The sequence below is a fragment of the Fulmarus glacialis genome, unplaced genomic scaffold, assembly GCF_000690835.1.
Source record: "Fulmarus glacialis isolate BGI_N327 unplaced genomic scaffold, ASM69083v1 scaffold4151, whole genome shotgun sequence".
Lineage (NCBI taxonomy): Eukaryota > Metazoa > Chordata > Aves > Procellariiformes > Procellariidae > Fulmarus > Fulmarus glacialis.
The window spans coordinates 17,697-39,539 of NW_009194530.1; the positions used below are offsets into that span (position 1 = coordinate 17,697).

The 21,843-nt window shown below is 35.3% G+C and overlaps 1 protein-coding gene across 3 annotated transcripts in view; it reads right to left on the reverse strand.

The window, feature by feature from the left end:
- Nucleotides 1-1,818: 1,818 nt before the first annotated feature.
- The window catches only part of REPS1 (RALBP1 associated Eps domain containing 1), a 51,674-nt gene continuing 31,649 nt past the window's right edge, over nucleotides 1,819-21,843 (reverse strand). The window contains exons 9-19 of one of the 3 annotated variants that reach the window (XM_009587780.1): nucleotides 19,903-19,983; nucleotides 16,713-16,800; nucleotides 15,742-15,843; nucleotides 11,470-11,539; nucleotides 9,075-9,193; nucleotides 8,248-8,312; nucleotides 6,952-7,137; nucleotides 5,407-5,502; nucleotides 4,642-4,790; nucleotides 3,900-4,005; nucleotides 1,819-2,795 (exon numbers count right to left, since the gene is read on the reverse strand). In XM_009587780.1, the coding sequence (XP_009586075.1) occupies nucleotides 2,727-2,795; nucleotides 3,900-4,005; nucleotides 4,642-4,790; nucleotides 5,407-5,502; nucleotides 6,952-7,137; nucleotides 8,248-8,312; nucleotides 9,075-9,193; nucleotides 11,470-11,539; nucleotides 15,742-15,843; nucleotides 16,713-16,800; nucleotides 19,903-19,983 (1,131 nt within the window). In that variant the 3' untranslated portion in view covers nucleotides 1,819-2,726. Of the gene's footprint in view, nucleotides 2,796-3,899; nucleotides 4,006-4,641; nucleotides 4,791-5,406; nucleotides 5,503-6,951; nucleotides 7,138-8,247; nucleotides 8,313-9,074; nucleotides 9,194-11,469; nucleotides 11,543-15,741; nucleotides 15,844-16,712; nucleotides 16,801-19,902; nucleotides 19,984-21,843 lie in introns of all 3 variants that reach the window. The other 2 variants (XM_009587777.1, XM_009587779.1) reach the window with 2 other exon arrangements.

Below are 21,843 nucleotides of genomic sequence, written 5' to 3' on the forward strand. Positions count from 1 at the left end.
AAGTTGGGTTACATTACTAAGTGAGGTAACTTTTGAACATCATTGGCAGTGATGTTCTTAAGACATGAGCAATTTTTCAGTTAGAAGCTCTTCTGATCATGAAAAACTGATTTAAAACATACTGAATGATGCATTAAAAGTAAGCCACAAAAATTCTTAAAAATAGATTTGTTGGCAAGACACAGAAATGTTCAGATTGCCTAAGTTCTTCACTTGAGACACTAGCCTGCCATTCTACTAGAAAGATATGGATGTTACAGAAATCCATATGTGTAAAAGGCTTTTTACATTTAAGCTTAAAATGTTAAATTCTGATTTAAGAATCCTGCTTCTATAAACATAGGCTTAATACTTAAATATTAATATGAAAATAGTTCTATTTTAAAAATGTATTTTTAACTTTAAAATAAACTATGGACAAAATACAGTTGGTTTGAAATCAACATTCTTTGACTACAGTAAGTGACCCACTTTTCCCACTTTTTTAAACACTGTTCTTGCTACTTGGCAGTTATAATAGAAGTGACTAGTCTGTCAACTTTAAAGTTTTTCAGTTTTGTTTTGGGTTTCGGTTTGGGGGTTTTTGTTTTATTTTGGGGTTCGGCTTTTTTTTTTTTTTTTGCATTTCCCTGGTTATCTCTTATTTTTTAAAAATCAAAGTCTTGCACTTTATCTACTAATTGGCAAGACATAGTTGAAAAGTAATTTATATGTAAACTTTGTGCCCATTTAGCTATCATTTCTTAATCCATTACCATGCAAATAGAGAGTATCATCTTTTCATGCAACTATGACATTCGTGTCTTTCATACCAGGGAATCTGGCTTTAGATTATATACATAAGCCATCTGCAACACTTCCACGACATTTGAAAAAATGTTGGAATAGTTACAGTAATAAAAATTATCCATAATTATCCAATCTGTATATGATAACCAAAAAGAGAAATACTTCTTTTTCACCTTAACAAACAGCATATCCAGTGGAAAAATCTGACTTGAGCTATCCTTTTGTAAGGGAGGCAGATGTCACAAGAATTTAATTTAAGCATAGAAGTGAGACAGTGAGGATAAGGACTGCTAACAGGCAATCCATTTAGTTTTAATTTTGAAAGGTACTCTCAAGGAAATCAAACCAGAAATGAAGACTAAAAAACTATAGATTTCTTTGACCCAAGTCAGTACTAGCATTTACTTTTTAGAAGTTACAACTATATTAAATTTGCTTATAGGAGGATACAAAAGGAGTAGCCACAGATTACCAAGAGAATTTGATTGCTTCTGACCAACCGCTAAAAAATGAGGGAAGAAAATGGTCAAGGGATTATGATAAACTGTTTCTTGTACATGCCACAAAACTACAAAAAATTCCCTGCAGACCTCTAATAAAACCCTCCCCACTATTTGAATGAGTTTCAATTCCCAGGTAAAGATGAATCAACAAAATTAAAATATTGTGCTGTTTTATTGGTGTAAAAATCACACAATTGCTAGTTCTGATTCTGCAGAGATACATCCATGCAGTTAAACATCTATGATCCCACAGCCAGAAGAAGCCATTAAATAGAATATCTGCTGTTAGTCAGCAATTAATGCAAATTTACATATGAGATCAAAAGGTGTGTATCATACAATATACAACAAATCCTAATACAGTACATCAACCTGAATAGCAGGATACACTCAGGGAACTCTGTTAATAGTGAAGCCTGTCTATATGCCAGAGAAATAAGGCCTGGAAACAAGATGACAGAAGGTACCCCCAGAATTCCTAAGAAGCAAACTGTTCTTTTTTTTTTTTTTTTTTTTTTTTTTTTTTCTGGGAATTAGAAGTTCATAGAGGTATTGACACATTACTTGACAATACAATTTGTTATAGTGAAGACTGGTGGATGTGATCTGTTATTAAAAGGTAATGTGTGAAACATGCAATTACAGGTGATGCTTAGGTAACGTGTAATTAATATGTTGGGGATTTACACCCAACTCTTTTCACAAAAGGGAGGACTGAAAAAGGTCTGTTTTATAGACTACCAATTGTACCATAAATCTTTATATGCATGCGGCTGAATCAGGATCATGAATGGATAAAATGTGAACACCTGGCAATCTGTGGTTACATACTCTATAATGTATGCAACAAAAACACAAAATCAAATCCAGTTGATATGGCAAACAGCCTGCAAGAACTCTGTCAACCTGAATAAGTTGGTTTATTGCAAAGAGGCAGGCTTTCTAGAATTGTGAACAACTTTCCAATTATGAAAGGCAGCTTGGGAAGTAACATTGATGACAGATTACTAGTTTTTCTCTTTTCTGTCACAATAAAATAAATGCCGTAGCGAAAGAAGAGTTTGTGTGCTTAAAGTTTAAAGTCAACTGATTAGCAATCCTCTTCTACAAAGATGTTTCAACGGGAAAAAAGAAACCACTAAAAAATTCCAGTTGGAAATTTTGGCGACAAACTCCGCAAACTCAAGTCCAACAAAGATCACGGATGCCCACAGAAAATGATGTGAGAGGCAGTGTCACATTCAAGGAAAAAGTTTTTTTTTCTCTGTACTGAAATTAAAATACTTAAATACAAAAGTGGACAAATTGACAAAACAGAATCACAACATTTAATGTAGAATACAGTGCACTGAGCTAGATGCATGGATCTTTAAATAGGCTTTGAAACCAATACCCCTTTCAAAATTAGTAAATTCACAGTTAACGGCAGTAGGCTTAGAGGTGAGAGAAGGGTCGAAGTTGTTCCAGTTGGACTTCCAGGGAGATTCTCTCTTCAAGAACATCCTACAAAAGAAAGATTTTCTACTGACTGTCCACAGAGAATGAATACGAAAAAAATTTCCTCATGCCATCAAAACTGGTAAATGTCAGCTTCGGTTTTGAGAACTAACGTCCAGGTCTTTTCTAGAATCTGGAGAACTCTTCCCATAATCTGAATAGAAGATTGGCTAGCTAGTAATTACTCATAAATGAAAATCAATACTTTGCTCAAAGGTGAAGCCATTTAATATTTCTTCATTCCTTTCAAATCTCCCAAACCTACAAAGTTGTAACCAGCTGCAAACCCAACTATAATATCTTCAAATGAAGTCTAAAATGTTAAGGGGGTAAAAGCTCTCACCTCAGTTAAAGGACTTGAAACTTGCAATTTTTTTTCCCCCCAGTTTTTCCTCTTATGTGAATTTTATGCACCTTGACTCTCATAAACAGTAACAAGTGAAATTCAGTTTTGATAGTTTTTAAAATGGCCTATCTTCCAATCTAGACAGTACCACATTAATTCATGCTTACATGTAAACATTTTTTTTTTTAATTAACTTGATAATTAAAATTAGATATCTTAAGGTAAGAAAGATGGCAAGAGAAAGATGTTAAGATGGTGCCTACAGATAACTCCAAAACGATAATAGCTGACCTAGATAAACAGATTATTGTTGTTCTTAAGCTGCAAGTTTTGTATTCCAGATTATTCTATTTGTTTAAAAATATTTATAAATTTTTTAAGACTTTAAGGTTTGTTTTTTCCTTCAGAAAGGCGGCCACTTCAGCTGCTCTTCTCAATACTGCTTTTAAAATATCTGATGACCACAGCAGCTATCCCGAACTATTAATACTAAGTTAAGATTTCTGCTTTTTTATTTTTAGTGTGGCTGAAAGAAAATCAATACATTGAAAAATGTGTTTTGTAGTAGTAAAAGCGTCCTTTGGAATTTCACAAAGCTTGTCACAATTAGGTATATTCTATGAGCTATAAAAACAATTAACTATTTTATATCAATATCCTCTACTATGTATATCATTGGTTTGCAGAGATGCCTGTTACTCTGCATCACTAACATCTTGCCCTCTCAGGCTCTTCTCTTAAACAAACAAAGGTTATGGAATTACCTTTAGTTGCTGCTGTAGTTCACTATTCAATCTGGCCAAAACAGTGTTGGTTTCCTTGTTACGTCTGATTGATGCCTGAATTGCCTTCTTGTCTTTCCCCACTGATCTGAGAATATATTATAAGTATTGTAATAAGTCATTTCATTGCTTAGCTGAATATCTCATTTATAGTCCCTCTTTCTTAAATGCGCAGAATCCTCTTTTCACATTTTTTTAACTTGTTACACTGTTAATTTCCCCTCTTCTGCGTGGCTCGATTAACCTTGTTTGTTTGCATGGAAGCAACATATACTTGGTTTCAATGAAACAGCAAGAAGCACATTCTAAAAACTTGTCAAAAGCAATTTTCTGAAGTCCCAACACACCATACCACATTCATTTACCTCAAAGTGACTAATTTAATGGTCTACTTTCATGCTAGGACACAAAGACTATACATTTTGGACTGTTCATAGTGACCATTATTTAAAAATCAAACACTACATCTTAATACTTCCACCACTTATTTCCAACATATTTGCAGAAGTAAGAGTTCACACTCCAAAATTCAAGATCTCTAAAACGTCTCACAGTAGTAGAGGATTTGGGATGTTCTTGTTTAAAAACCAAACACCTTTAAACTGTTAAATTAATCTAATTCAAACACACTGAAATTGTTTGCAACTCCTGAAACAGAAAGCGTGTATGCTGTTTAAATGTAAACTTTCCAGTAACAGATGTATTTATACACTTCTTGGGTTACCTAGGAATAGATGGCTGTGAAGCAAGAACAGCAGCTATGACACCTGTTTTCTGTGTATGTTCCTCAGCTTCAGGTCTTAGCTCATCTTCCGATTTTAATCTTCTGCGAATAGGCTTTGGCGGTGGAGCAAGTGGGGTAGTGCTTTTAGCCTGAAGAGGAAAACACAGCATGTTAATTCTCACAAACTGCATTTTACTTGGATTATAACCATTGTTTGTGTTACATATTCTTAAAACCAGTTACTGAGCTAACTGAATTTACAACCTATCAGATATTTTCTGATGGACATCTAGCTGCATTCTCATATGGTCTGGAAAAAACCTTACGTACTAAATCCTAACCCCTGGTGAAAGGCAGTAAGTTGCTACACACTGACAAAGAACTGTGCAAGCAGAAACACCATGGTACAACTGACAACTGCAAATACACAACAGCTTGGAGCACGCTTTCCCCCCAGTAATTACGTGTCTCTAACAAAAAAAAAAGCTACTGTTAACCAAGTTCTGCACTAAAAGTTTTGCTCTGTTTCAAAAATTTGAACACTTACAAGTATCTTAATTTTCTGCTATCTCAAGAATAAAGCTAATCATTAACATCTTCTGATGCAAAAATTCACCATACATGTGCCTATTTCAAGCACATATTGGACCTAAGAAAACTGGGTTCAAGTGGAAATGTATGAAGTTGCTGTTGCAAATCAGAACAGTTGTATGATTTCATATACATGAGACAACTGCACTCTCCTTCCAAGTGTATTTTGCATACCGCACTAGTGGGGACATTAGCAGGTGCTTTGTCTTCAACTCTTCCATCTGCTTTGGCAACTCTAAGAGAACTTGCAGAATCAGAGGGCTTTTCAACCTAGAGAGATATAAACTATATTTAGAAAACTACTTCTTAACAAATATTTTATTTGGCAGCAGTTCAAATAAATAGAAGTATGCTGTGTTTGTGATACATGAATACAGTTAACACCTAAAATTCCAGTTCAAGTCTTCTTTAGAAGCACAGGCTGGAATACAACACCATCACCTGCTTTGGAGCAAAACCATCTAAAACTATCTTGGTCACAAACACTGTTTTGGCCTGGGAGCAGCTTACAGAAGAAACACATAGTAAAAAGCTGTACTTCCAGAATCAACAGTCAGACCTGTCTTTTGATACAGAAATTAAGATTCAATACAGAATCTAAATCACTACAAAAAAGAGACAAAATAGTTACTTGAAAGCACTCTGCTCTCAAGCATTGTACTCTGGATGTTGGAAGACCTCTGAATAAAGTCCCCAACGTTATGAGGCACTATATAGTACAAAAGAGGCTGTGGCCAGATGATAAACTGCTACAGCTGTTTCTGCTGTTACATTACCACCATTATCTATTTGTTACTGCCAAAGGTTAATCCCTCCAATGGAACAAAATGCAACTGTTCCCCATCCACTTCAATGCAAAACAATCAGCAAGCTTAACTTAAGCAGTTTTCAGTGGCAGCTTAGGCTAATAGCTGATTTTACAATGAGGTACATGGAGAGTGCTCAAATGGTTCTACGTCATTGATCTTCCTGATTACGGGAAGCAAGAACATGCTGCTGATAGTTGGGAGAACTTTAAAGCACCACAGGTACTTTTGCAACTGAGAATGCAGAAGCGCCCCAGAGAACTTACAATCTGGATGAAGGCTACAAATTATGAAACGAAAACATGAAGTAATTCATGTAATAGCAGTAAGCTATTATGACATTAATAGGAATAAACCCTAGGGCTTCCAAACTTAAGTCCTGTGTTTGTAGTAGGAAACAAGGTTTTGTAAACATCTCTAATGATCTATTACAGAAGGATGCCAGAGCTCTATTCACTTTAGCTGTTTGTCCAATGGCTTTGAACAAAACCAAATTACTGGAGTTTCAGCAGATGTTTACTATACTTGACAGTCACCTCATTTATTAAGACAAACGACTTTAAAACTTACCAGTAAGTCATTTGGAAGGCTGGCAAGAGCGAGCAGAAGAAAAGTTTTGCCTGTACTAAGTCTTAAATGCACCAACACAATTATGTTTGTGCACATATAGGCTAAGAAGTCCAAAATCTTTTAAATTACAATCAAGCACTGAGAAGAAAATAACTTCTTCTACCTAGGTGTTTGGCAGTTACTAAGTAAGTGTAGCAGTGTCTAATGTAATTGCTTTCTAGCAATGGATTGGGACACCATAAAAAAAAAAAGCACTGAGTTCAAACAGCAGAAGTAAGTTTTAACAAAGTCTCATAACTGTTGGTGGTATCAAGCAATTGACAAGATCTTCACTTCCGCTCACCTGCAAGACTTCCGAGTGTGTTTCAATTTCATCTTCTTCCTCTTTGTTTACACCTGAAACAGCAAATGCCTCAAACTGGCTGAAGTCTGCAAAATTTGGCTGTTCTGGTATTTGTTGAGGTGAGGTACTTGTATGAGCTATTAGGCCTTCAGCATCTACTGGGCGATGCACATGAGGACCTGCACCCTGCAATAAAATAACAAAAATATTTAGTGACATAGCTCTTAACATAGTTATCTGATGCAAAGAATCTCGCCAAACAGCAGTTTGTGACAGAACACTAAAGATTATTTGCCTTCTTAGTGGAAAAGGATTTATGTCCTCTCAGTAGGATAAAATACATCTCATCCAAACAGACCACTCTCTGTGTTTACAAAAACAGAGAAATATTTAAGAGAAAAGGAAGTTCAATCAGATGTGCTATTATTCAGAGAACGAGACCAAAGATGGATGCACCGTAGGACTACGTAAACTCATTGGACAGAAGATGTTTCTGCTGTAACACAGTCCAGCTTGGCTCTGTCAGGCTTTTTGCCTAGTTCTACAGGGAAACATGCTTATGTGATCACACTGTATGAAATATGTCTGTCATTGTACCCTCTTTCCTTGCAGATGATTTCTGGATCCATTGACTGACTTCAATTGCTGGTAACACAGATTCTAACAAGTAGCTGCTGCTGAAAAATAACTGAAAAGCAATTTTATCTGTCCCATGTCAGATCTGCACAGCAGTTGAAGGATTCAGCTGGTTGAGACAAAGAAAAAACAACTTTTCCAGGATTTGTTTTCTACCAAATCAGCTAACTGAACTGACTCAGACCAGGACTGCAAAGATCACCAAGTCTACGACAGAGGCAGACGTGCGATCACTCCTTTTGGGAGCAGGCATGTTATGTAAAACTATACCCTGTGCCAGATACAGATGGAAGACAAACACTTATTTTGCAAAACTCTGAAAGATTGCTCTCACAGTCTGTGTTATGGCCTATTAGCTATACAGGGACAGGTAAAGAAATGTAAAAGTGTAACTTTCCTCTCTTTCCTACAACTCGGAGCTCCAGAGCCACTCATTCCTTCTCAATCTCTCTTTAATCCCTTCCCATGGTTCCACCAGAAGCAATTCTTTATTCAGGGAAGGCTAACATTTGGCTATAGTCTAGGTTTTGCCATGATTCACATCCTAGTGGTTTCAAAAAATACCAAGCAATACTACTCATTTTAGAGATAAGTTAAAATTCAGAGTTAGACAAAAATGATGCACCAAGTTAGAGTATGATTTTTCAAAAGTGACATCACCTGTGAAGGCTGTGGTCTTGGAGGCACTGCAGGGGGATAGGCAACAACTCCAGCCTGTTGCTGTCCTGTAAAAGAGGCATCGTGTTTGGCCAAGATTGTTACTCTTCACATTACAGTGCTATCTAATTTTTTGACTTGTCAACATGAAGAAATCCTGCATTTTGCCCACATATTAACCTGTCATGTTGAGGACCACAATTGTAATGTCATCTCCTTTCAAATTTGCAAACAGACAAAACAAGGAATCAGAACATGGATCTCGTCCTTTGTTCCAGCTCAAAGTACAGACATGGTCATACTTTTCTGATCTTAGTCCTTTCTTTCTTTCGCCCTCATTATACCTGCGTAACATTTTCTCATACTTTATGATCCTGAATCGAAAAGCACTGACAAGTTAGAAGTACAATAAAAACCCTTAAGCAAACCATCAGAAGTGACCTTTAATAATTTCCTCTGAAGTGAAATACTTAACATCCGTCTCTAATACATCTGATACCAAAAGAACTCCTTGTGAAAGTTTACTGGCAGAGGCAATTCATTGCATGTAGGTGCACTACCAAAATGTTACTTCCTGACTTTGCTTCCCACGTTCATCTAAAGGACTACAATGCCAGCATTCAGAATTTACTTCTAAATTTATCTGTTTAAGCAAAATGGAGTACAAATTTTAATACAAACAGGAAGAGTGACAACATTTTGAGCTTTTTCATTCAGAAGTAGTGTTTTAAAAACACACTCTTAGTATTTCTTCAGAGGAAAGAACAACTGTCTGCTTCAGGAATGTACGTGCTGAAAAATAACATACACTATGAACACAGTATGTCTACCTGGGGTAACTGAAAAGGATCTGTTCATATCTAAAGATGATGATCGAGAATGAGAAGGATGAGGTCTTGGAGGGGGTGGCGGCGGCGCAGTGTTATCTGGAGATGTTCCTGAATGTGACCTGCAAAACATATAAGCTTCTGTAGTGACTTTAGGCAGCTACAACAGAACTAAAATTCAAAAGTTTTTCAAAAACTTTTCAAAAATTTTTTCAATTAAAAACTAAAGTTTGACAGATGGAAAAGAGTCTGATTGCCATTGATTTTGAAGATTGCAAAATCAGTTTTAAACTTCTGGTATTCTTTGCTTTCACAATTCCTTTTATATTTCTATTTACTTAAATCTCTGTTATCCAAATTATTCTTATATTACCACCAGTAATTTGCCTTTGGGAATCCAACAAAAAATGATAGTTCAGGAACAGAGAATCCTAAATATGGTAATTCCATCCAGATGGTAGTCACTATAATTTACAAAGTATGGAAGATGTAGTCAACATCCCGATAGGTTTTAAACGGATTAAGTTCAACGTTACTGAAGAAGAATATTAAGTTTCTGTTGGACCTGCCTCCACGTATATCGAGCTTAAGGATATATCTCAGTGTACGAGATAGCTATTTAATTCTCTGCCTGAAATTTTCCAAATCTATATACTCGGTAGCATTTTCAGAAATTTTAACTCATTCTTAGGCAGGATCACCATCTAGTGGATACCTGTTGTAAGTTCATCGAGCACACATGCAGAAAGGATAGAAGGATGAAGTACTGCACTAAGTGCCATTTAAGTGGGATTTATTGTATACAGAATTTTTATACACCTTCCATTTAAAAACAGCTTGCAGAAACTTCCTCACTAGTCCAATTTGAGCAAGACAGATTTACTGAATCATTGCCATGAATACAGCTACTCTTCTATTTAACTCATAAATAGTGATAAAATCTTTTCTATGACTGACTTCTGTAATACTCTTCTATAACTATCATAAGATATAAAACTAGGAGAGGTAAGAGGTACCTAATTTTCACACAAAACCTGAAATTACTGAATGTGTAACTCCAGACAGAAAATTGAGTTATGGCAATAGAAAAATCTGCTTCCTTAAAATACTCTTCAGGACAATGCTTCTGTAACACTGCATAACCCTCCAGCTCATGAAATACAAATCTAATTACCTTGACTCCTAGGGTCATCCCTCTAGCTAGTCTAGTATAAAAGGCACAAGTAGGATAAAAAAGAGAGAAAGTGATTTAAAGACACTCCTGGTATCATTACCTGACATAGCCTTGTCAGTTTTTGCTTTTTGAAAATACAGAAAGTACTCTGGACTAATGGTAGGGTTAAGGACAATGTCATCTCTATAGATAAAGTTGCAACTGGTAGAAGAGATACTAGTGGAAGGAATTAAAAGAGGAAGTGGGAGAAAAATTTCCTGGGTGGACACTGCCACAATTGCCAGATCTGGACAGAAGCTACCTATGCCATAAAGCGGCAACTCATTAGAAAGCTTCACTCATCTGTAGAAGTTCAGCAAGAGAACCCAACGCAAAATCAGAGACGAAAAGATGTTGAAACCATCATGCTGATAGTGCAAAAACATACGTAGAAGCAGGACAGAATCAGATTTGCCATTAAGTAACAGAGGAAAAAAGTTTTCAAGCTGCTGTACTGAAAGGCAATTGCAAATCTTTCTTTGCTATTGAAGTCATCCTAATTATTTTTGTTTTGAAACTTACCTCTGAAACTGATTGTAAGACGGTTAATGGCATAGCTGGTTTTTAATCCTATTCAGGCAGATTTAATGGGAACAATTAGCACCAGCTAGTACAGCACGTTCTCTTATGTCAAACGATGCAGTTAGTACGTTCTTGCATAGCTTCCTCCAGTCTCTTAATTTATGTCGGGCCTATGACTGCCCTTCATTTTATAAAAGCCCATTATTAAGAGAGATTGAATTACTGCCATGATATTTCTAATTTATGTTTTATTCTTCTTTTATGCGAAAAAGTCACAAGGTCCTTCTCCATTAATGCCTAATCGATATTTTTAAAAATACAAAAAATTGGTTTCAAGTAACATCATGATCTCCTATGCATACATTCCCCTGTGTTTAAGAAGGAAGTCTTTATCAAGATTTCTGAACATGGAGTTTCATTTGATTGGCCAATCCCAAACAACTTTTTAGACTGTATTATTTTTTGAATTTTCACTTTACCCATTAACAGGAACAGCATACATTGTTAACGCATTAGAAAACAGACTGCCTCCAGATTCCCGAGTGTTAAAGTTAAGAACCTCTTTAGCCATCATTTTACAAGCTAGTTGTCAAACAACCAGAAGCTCAGAACAGGCTTCTTTAAATACTTTTATTTATCTTTTTTAATTGGTACTCTACTGACCGTTGCCGCGTTACAGTGCTTCCAATTTGCTCTGGATCTGAAGTATAGGAGTCCGAACTGCTGTAACCATCTGCTGGTAAGAGAAAGTACAAAGTTTCATATTTGTTTTGCATCATTAATATATCCTAACAGATATAATTTCAAATATCCAATTTTTATTTTTTAAAAAGGTTTGTGTCCTTGTATTGCTTCCCTGTAAGGTATCATCTGGGCATGACTCAAAATCCTTGAGAGTGAATAATTGAAGGATCTAATACAAACCAACTCCCCTCGCCCAATACTGTAAGTTGTTGGTTACTACTGGGATGTACTGGAGAATAAACAATGACAATAATGTTGTATTTAAAATACAAAATATAAGTTTCATAAGCAATAATTTTTAAACACTTGACATTCTACCATTTCAATAATCTAGCCAAGAAGAGTAAGGGACATCCAAGAAAAAAAAAAAGCAAGAAGTAGGACATGCTTGATTTTAGAAGTGCTGAAGGATTGTCACCAACCTTAGGAGTCAGAAAAAGGAAGAGACATGTACAGTATACAAATGAACTCAGTAGTTTTGCTACTGCTTTAACTTCTGTACCTTCAAGGCTGGTAGTCAGCTCTGTTTTGGACTAAATCTTTTTAAAAGCTTTCAGCTTTTGGTTAAGGCAACCTATAAAAACGAAAAATGCTATTACAGCATCATGTAAACAGTTTCCTTAAGGACACCCTTACCCTTAAAAGCTGTGCAAAGCTTGAGGTTTTTTCCCCAGAAATGAGGAGTCTCACCAAAACCACAAGATTTGTGTGGAATGAATGTAGACAGAAAAATGGCTCTCAGAATAATTTATCACAACGGATGATTCCAGAGCACCTGGTAAGGCACAATTCAAGGTGGAAAGTCACTGGAGCAAACTCACCTGATCAGTTATCAGTAAAGAGGAAAATTCTACATAGGAACATCAGGATTTTTTCTGAATTACCCAGTCTCAAAGGATTACTTTAACCTCCTAGGACACTAAAGTTTTCAAAAGTGTTAAGACGCATCAACCAGGACCCAGAGACGAGAATCCTGCAGAGATGACTTTCCTGTTCAGCAAAGCACATTCTTACCCATTACTTTTTTTTTTCCTTAAAACCACAGCTACATTAATCTAGTGAAGTTGGCTTGAGACCTTTACTATGCACAGTCAGCTGAGGAATACCTTATTTCAAGTTAATTTTAGATTAAAAGTTATTTTGCAGGTTTACAGGTGTGTCTCTATTCAATGAGGGCTACAGAGAATTAAAAAATGGTATCTATATACACATTCTTTGAAAAAACAAAAAAAGAAACAGAAATGGCTACCATTAGATGACATTTAAGTTTTCAAGGATCAAGTGAGAAAATTAAGTTTTAAGCAGAAGTTGGTTATATGGTGAATGAAATTCTCTCTTTCCAATCAAAACATCTCTAGTACTGGGTATATTTCTCAAGCCATTCAGGATGTAATAGAACCTAGACAGACAAAAATTAATGTAATCACACTTCTAAAGAGGAAAGAGTAAGTCCTTCTGGACCAAAAAGTTTTACATCATTTCAGTACAAAACTACTGGATTTACACTGATAATAAAAGAAGTATTTCTAAACAAACTTCAAAGACATTTGGACAGTAAACAACTTCAGTGGTTATGTAAGGCAAAAGATGGTCACTTAGCAAATGTAATCTTCATACTGCACCAATATTGGCTAATCAAAACTCATGAGTTCGAACACAATCTGAAATCTAACAGAATTCTTCTTCAGTATTTCCAGTAACGTAAGCATGATAGTCTGGGAAAGCTCCTATTATGAAGGATATAGAGACTTCTGCAACGTTATTTTTGTCCTCAAGGGAGGTTTCTACTTTTCAATGGTAGAAATACAAGTTAGTCGCCAGCTTTGTTTGTATTTCATTATGAAGGAAGGTAATTTAGATTATCCTTACCTTCTGATTGTAGTATTCATGATCTTGTTTATATCATTTAGCAGGAGTTTAAAATAACATTCACGAGCTTGTCCTTAATGACATACTGAAGTAGCACATTGCTTTAAAGTTAAAACAATCTGGGAAAACAGCAGTTATTTTTGCTGCTTTTATTTTTATTTGCATAGTAACAGTTTGAACACTGTGGGTGTCCAGCAATCAGAAGCATTATTGACAAACTTCTCCAGTTATCACTTTCTGAGGGTACAGATCCTCTCTCCTTTGTTCCAAATCACACAGCTTGCACAGAAAGACAATTGTGCAGTGCCTATGCCTACTGACTTCTTATCTCATGCAATGGAAAAGTTTGTCCCTGCTTCCTGGCTTAGGTCCGAGCTGCTGTTTACAAATTCGTAACTTCCAAGCTGAACTACTGTTGATGAAAAGCATGGAAAATAAAGACAAAATGCTAATTTCTCAACATCAAGATGATGCTTATAAATCTCCATTGGTTCTCAGTTCAAATACTATTTTAATATATTGATTCATGAACAGTAGACTATGAGAAGTAAAATAATGAACCTGCATCTAAATTTTGGTCAATAAAACACTAAGAAATCTGTACTCTTCTGCACAATGCAGAAAAAAGCATGCGAAACTATAACCAAAATATTCTAGAAGAAATGTTCTTAACATTTATGAAATAACACTTCCAAACCAGCAATATTAAAAAAAAAAACAACCCACACAACAAACCAAAACAACCCCCCCGCACACACTTAGAAAAAGACTTGCTTAAATTAAGATTGAGAGTCCCTATTCTCAAATGAATTCTGGCACAGCTAAACAAAAACAAGCAACTAAAGCAAACACTGAAAAATGAGTCCAGTCCAGTAACTCAAGGAAGCACACTATAGACATTGTCACTGATTTAGCACAGAAGGAGCTCAGATACACTATTAAAGTATGACACTAAAGAACATTAAGAAGTGTAATTACCAAGACAGCAAGTCTGCACAAAAAAAAATTCCTGTTAGATTTATAGTGTTTTTTTAAGCATCAGAAATTCATTTTCTAGAGTTAGCTTGTATTAAATGATTTCTTCAGGATTCATCGGAAAGGTGTTAACTATCCAAATTACTTACTATATTGACAAGAGCCATTTCTTCAGAAAAAGGATGGGCATCCCATGATAACTAGTTTGAGGTACTACAGGGTGGCTTTATGTTACACCGCAATGAGGTTTGATTTATTTCACTACATTCTTCCTCTGAGGGAAGAATACTTCTTGGTATAATTACAGTTACAGGCCCTTTATCAAAGGTTAAGGTATATTCAAAATAAGGAAAAAGGAGTACAGAAGGTCTCTTGGAACTTAGACCCTGCATATAGTAGTAGTTTCCCCACTAAAAGACCATGTTTGCTCATTCTTTCTTTTGCATCAAAAGACTACCTCATAAAAACAGAGCTCTGCTTGAAAAGAAAAAGACAGGCTCAAGACATTGCTCAGAACCAAGAGCGCCACTGAAACAGAGTTCATGAGGAAAACAAAACATGCTGCAAAAAGGCACCTTCTAACTTACTCCTGTATTACAAACCAACCAAAATACTTCTGTCTTAATACTGCACAGCAAAGGACTCAAAGTAATGAGTTCTTCAAACCTTATTTTTACTGAAGAAATGTTCCCAGCTTAAAGAAAACAAAAAAAAAATCTCAGAAACAGACTCCAGACATTCATTCAGGCTATACATAATCTGGGACCTCTCTCAATATTAGACAAGTAGACTAATCAAACCAAAATAATGCAAAATATTTTGGACACAGGAGATACTGAAAATCAAAAAGGCTATTAGAAGCACATAAGCATTTGAAAAGCTGTACCTAAAAAACAAATCTAGAAGTCTATCGCATTTTCTTAGTAGCTAAACCAGACGCGAAATGCCTGAAAATGTTGCGGTCAACAGGTTTTTACTCTTCAGAAAACATGTTGTTACATAGTTCTGAGGAAATAGAATCAAATGCTACTTAGTCAATTCCACTTTCCATACATTTCAATTTCTCATCCTAAGATTAAAAGAGAAAACAGGAAGATGGAAGAGAGTTGACAAAAATGAACTTTTTTGAACACATATGGCAGGAAAAATCTCCAGTGACATCCACAGAACTTTCTTAATTACTACTTCTAATACATGCTTCATATCAGAGATGTCTCTATTCTTAGGATAAGTTTATCTCATTTTAGAGCTGCTGTTATCTAGCAAGTTTTCATTCACTGAAGAATATATCAGATCTACATTTTGCATAATGTAAAAAATGAGATCAGAAAGTACTCTGATACTTACTAACTGTATTTCCAGCTGTAAATTTTACAGATGAACTCATTTTGTTTTCTTCTGGGAGATCAGGTGGTTTCACAAGTAGTGGGCTGGTAGGGTTAGCATGATCTAGATAGAAAAACAAGCCTAATAAACAAATGTATTCAAACTAGCCTTTACTTCTGATGCCAAAACTTTACATTAGTTTTTTGCTCTTATCTGAAGAGCTGCACTCAAGACTAAAATTGTTGAATTTTAACACTTTTGGTGTATAAATTATTTTGACTTTGAAGTTTTACATTGTAATAGTGTTATTTCTCTTTCTCAGTGTTAAGAATTGGGAATCTTTACCTATTTATAAGGCTAAAGAAATTTTAAAAGAAATGTGTTGTGGATGCTTGTTTATTTTCATATGCTGAAGACTGTGCATGAGTTACATGACTTTAGGAAATACTGGCATATTGGGACACATCTGTAAATTGAGACTCCACTGTTCCTCAAAGAAAATTATCAAACCACCTTGCTCATTTTTGACCAGAGTATTAAAAAAAGAAGAAAAAAAAAAAAAGGCCTGCCAATACTCCCAAATGCTGTCAAGTTTCAAAATAATAAACTCAGTATTTCTGACCACAGTAGAACAAGTTTTATCAATGCAGGCTATATTCTCCATCGTCACAGTTTCCTTCAGTATTTAATACGGCAACCTAGACATTCTCCTGGAAGCCTAAATCAAATCTGTATCATGATGCTCCTGAACTACGCCAAGCAATGATCTCCTATAGATGGTAAAATCCTCACTGTAGCAAATGGCCAATTCAAACTCTGCACCTATCTGAACAGTACTCCAATTCTTAACTCAGAAAATCTCATTAATTATGCTGGTTACAACTCCAGATATATTCATCTAAGGAGAAGGAAAAAAGTCAGCATGTTTAAGGAAGCAAAGCCAACTCCAATTTTACAAAACTTTCCTCATTAGCAAGAGAAAAATATCCTACCACTTCCAGTTCTTTTAAGCTCCATTTCCTGCATGTGGATTTTGCTTGGAGTCATTCTTATTGGAACTGGGTGCACAATTGCAGTGTCCTGTGGAGGAGATGAGAGTTAAGTGATGTTAAGCTAGTTTTAACTTGTTCTTTTAAGAGTCTCTGACACCATGCAAAATGCCATTTCTAAACAAAATTTCATAAATTTAATTTTTTACACAGTTCCAGGGAACTGAACACAGTTCCATAAAACCACAGCTCTATAAGCTGAAGTTTCTCTAACGATTTGTAAGGTGTAACCTAGCATATTACTTTAAAAGGGCACTAGAAATGTTTCTATAGATTACTGTGTTGTAAACAGGACCTGAATTTTACCAGCTTTCCACCATTTTTGGTATACCAGGTATCTGTTACTCCAAGTGCATCTTCAAAAAAAAAAAACCACACCAAAAAAACCCCCAACTTCAAAACCCCACTCCTTGGCTTTACTTATGATGCCTCAGAAAGTTACGGACTCTTTATATGAGTAATTCTCTATAAAATAGGTACTTTGTAGTGGTTTAAGACAAATAGTTTCAGGAGTCTTTAAAATAGTGAAATCTTCTAAACTTCAGTGTAATAAACTCTATGGAATATATCTCTAGATAGGCATTGACCTTACATTTAGGCGTTTTCTTTGTAGTTCGGACAAGGGACTTCATTTTAATGTACTTTATAGACAGCCCTTTCCATTTGGTTTGGAGACTGAGTGTAGCTAGCTTAAAAAAAAAAAAATCTCAAAATTTTAATGTTTGTTCACAAGTAACCTAAAAATAGGAAGATAGCTGTTTGAGGTTTTTTACTGTCATCTATATTCAGACTATATGAATGGGTGGGACAATGACAGCACAAAAAAATTCCCAGATTATATTCTGTCCCTAGAAATAACAAGTTTCAAAGCTACCCTTGTATCAGAAATCTAATCTGTTCTGACTATCAAGTAAGTCAATTTCACCAAGCATAATACATGAATATTTTCTAAAACTGTTTAAACTGACTTGCATTACTCTTGTTACAAATAAAAGCTTTTAAAACCACTTTCTAGTCACAGCTGAAACACTCTTGTCGCACCAGGCTTTTAGGAATAGTTATCACTTTGAAATATGTTGCGCTTTTTTTTCCCCTGCAATGAGATTATCACGCAAAGATCACTCTTGCTGTAGCTACTTCAGTCCTCTGCTGTAATCTAATGTGCAGCTACTACAAAAATCATGTCTCAAACAGTTAGATGGATTTTTATATAATGTATTAATTCAGAGAATGAATCTAATTTTACAACTTAACATGTTACCATCTTTCACTTACAATAGGCAAATTATGTTCCTATACCGGGGGATGAATGTACTGTTTTACTCTTTCCACTTATCTTTTACCTCCAAAGCAGATGCTTTTCCAACAAAAAGAGAAAAGAACTGGTGTATGAATTTACTCTTTAGTTAGTTATTAACAACTGTTCAAGAATGCTGATCCTCTCCTTTGGTAAGGCAGGAGTTGTTCAATAAATCAGTCCTATACATCACTGTTGAGACTGCTAAAATAAGAAGTCTGCACACTGCCACTGAAAATTTGCTGTCATTTTTTCTTATTTTCATATGAAAATAAAGACTCTGAAGTATCTGTTCCCAAAGTCTGTTACCTCAGCAAGCATCAAAGATGCTCACCATTCTTTAAAATTTTTATCAACTACAAGCATTGTAAAAAAACAAGTCAAGAATCCCAGTATATTTTTTGTATTTCTATTGAATTTCTATTTATACACACATGCATACACACAAATATATACACACACACAAACATATATATTGCTATATGCGAATTTTCCATATATCACCACTGTTCTACTTTTTAGACTACCAACATATGGGAAAAAATTTCAAACTTCTGTTTTCTGTCATTTACTAATTATGTACAAAAATAAATTTCTATCTTATTGTGGAAACAAGACAGCGATAGCTCTTTACTGTCAAGCAATTATACACAGTAAGAAACAACTATAAACTGATTTCCATCATGTTTACTTCATTAAAACATAAAAATACAGTACATTTAAACCAAAAAAGTCTCTCTCAGATGAAAAAGGGCTGGTTTTCACTTTAAATATGACATTTGCATTTGTTTTGAACGTTTACTAAGGGCAATTCTGCGCACAGTGCAGTTTCCCACAATTCTGGGAACAGTGCAGTTTGAATTCTAGCTTCCAGCACCTAGAAATGCTATTTCCACATAAATATCAGTGTTAACTCTGAGAGTAGAACACTGATGTATCTAAAATACATGCATATTTATGTATTATATCTTTTCAGAAGTGACTGTTCAATACCAAAAGCAGTTAAATGCATATTATGTACACCTATTATATTTTGTTATATAATCAAATGGACACTAACACTGTAATTCATTAAATTAAAATGGATGCTAACAGCGGTAATTAAATCTGTAAGAAAAGCAGGATGAAAGCAGCAGCTAAATACTGAAGTAATTTTAATGCATTTCAGAACTGCTTCAATGTCACATGCTGTGAAGTTTAAAACCAGCAGAACTTGAAACACTGTAGTGAATTTCTGGCTCCCAAACTTGGCAAGATATTTAACTATATAATCCTTAAGAGCACTCCTCACTGAGTAAAGCACTAGAACAGCACAGGTTTAGCTGGAGAAATGCTAAAAGCCTTATTAATAAGTAACTTGGTGAAAACACTACGAGTATGAAATACCACACCCATTAAAGCCCAGTAGTTTTTTCAGTGAAGTTGGCATTGTCAACTCCTAACAGTTCGTGCAAATGAAGCTCTGCAATTTGAAAAAAACAAAACAACACTGAAGACAAAATCTAAAACAGGACCGGTTTATCACCGGGAGGGGCCCTTGTATCAACTTATATTTTCAAAAAACCATTATGTTTAAATACTTTGTGTAATACAGGTTTCAATAACAGCATTGTATTACATCAAAATCAAGGGAAAAAAGCATTCTTTGCACTCGGATCTTAAACATGCGCAGTACTAGAAAATTTATATTCCTAAAATAAGCAAAAAAATTAAGAAGCCTGCCACCATTCCCCAAAAAGCAGTCCATGGAATCATGCATAACAGCTAAATACAATGAATGGAAATTCAGTGTTAATAAAATTAATTTCAAACAAGCAAGCTAAGTGATTGACTTACAGGATCAGCTGGTGCAATGTTAGAATCAAATTGGGTCAGAGTTTGTGAGCTTGAAGAGCGTTCGCTAAATGTCTCCCACTGCTGAACAGACAGAGGAGAGAAGTCAGCATGATGAGAAAGATGGGAGTAAAAGATCACTGAGGAGATTTAGCATAGTAGTTTGGAGGTTGCACTGGAAAGTACTATATTTGCACTGGACAGTACTTGACTTGGAAAGCACACTAATACACATTAAGTATTTTTATTTCAGTCTGAGATTGTTGTGCAACCAGGTTTGTTATCTGCCAATATTAATCTTTATATTCACATTTCATGATGAAGATACAGGTGCACAGTCAACACAGAAGTACCTTCAGACTTCATGCTTGCCAATGAAAATCATACAAGCAAAAAAACTGGTTAAGCCATTCAAATACTGTAAAGATAAAATCAGTGCGACATGTCGTGTGCATTTGTAATTACAACATCCACAGAAAGGTTCCTCAGCTTTGTAGCTGCCAAGTTTCAAATGTATTTCATAAATGCTTTTTTTTTTTTACAAAATCCCAGACAAATGAACACTGAGCAGAGTACTCCAATTACACCAGTTCAGCTTGCCAGTGCAACCCCCGAGAAGTGATTCTATGCTGTAAAAGAGTATTTTTTACAAGTCTAAATCACTGACAAGGCAAAGAATTAAATTAAAACATACTGTTGATTGCTAAAAGCAAATAAGTCAATCTCTGAACAATTTTATAAGATATAGGCATGCTGTATCATACATGGTTGTCAAGAGTCCTCATGCTTAGTAAGTCAAGCTACAGCCACACCTGGATCAACAAAGTACCAAAGTACGCAAAATTAGTCTGTGATCCAGAAACCAGATAACAAATCACAACAGGAATGCTAAACTTGTTGTATTTTGGTAAAATAACAAGTAAATACTAACCAAGTTTCAAACACTACAACAAAAATCACAAATACAAAATTTTTAGTGCTCAGAAAATTTGACAAAAACGATGTTAGTATAGTTGTGAAAACAAATCAATATTCTTGCCTCATCTCTATAGGCAAATCAATGTAAATGATTCCAGAAGATACAGGACAAACTATATGGTGTTAGTCAACCTAACCTCATACCCTCCTCTACACTGAACTATATTCAGTGAATGGCCTGTATGTGAACCTAATCTAAAACAGTTATTTCAGAAATAACTCTTTATGGAAATTCCTAAATAACTGTTTTCAATCAGCTGAAATTCAGAAAAAGATCAACCAAATTTGTAACTGCTTTCATGCATGGTGCTGCTCCTTGTAGAGACAGAGCCTTACCTCCTCATTTCAAACTTTATATTAAGACAAAGATTATGGGATACTGTTCATATGGGTTTTTTTGGGGTGGTGGGGTTTTTTTTTGTTGTTTTTTGTCTGTTTGTTTTAAACACACAAAACTACCCCCTTCATAGACAGAATCTAAATAACCTTTTCAGTAAGGATGTAAGGTTTCTCTTCCTAACTGCTCTCTCCCACTCCCCGTATTAAACAGTTCATCTCTGTGTCACTCCATGCCTTCGTGAAGAGGAGCATTGGAAGTAGTTTGGAGCTACACAAACACTGAGTAAGCCAGTTTTTACTAAGTCAGAAACTTAATGGCCAAGTTCTTGCCAGCCTTTCCCCTGCAAGGCCTCTTGCATTTACACAGCTGCTCATTTTCATAAAACATGCATTATTTATTTTAGGACTACCACTACCCTTTTAAACTTGATTTGGCCAGTGGCTTCAAAGTTGCTGGTGAGACTGGCAAACAGAACATCTGATTACAGAAATAATTTCTTAATTTTTCAAAACTTCCATAAAGGCATACAGCATCTATGTTATATTTAAGGTCAATGCTAAAATATTATTTTTTAGAGGTGGATGCTGAATTTACCTCTTATTCTACTCCTCTGAAGCCAAACTGCA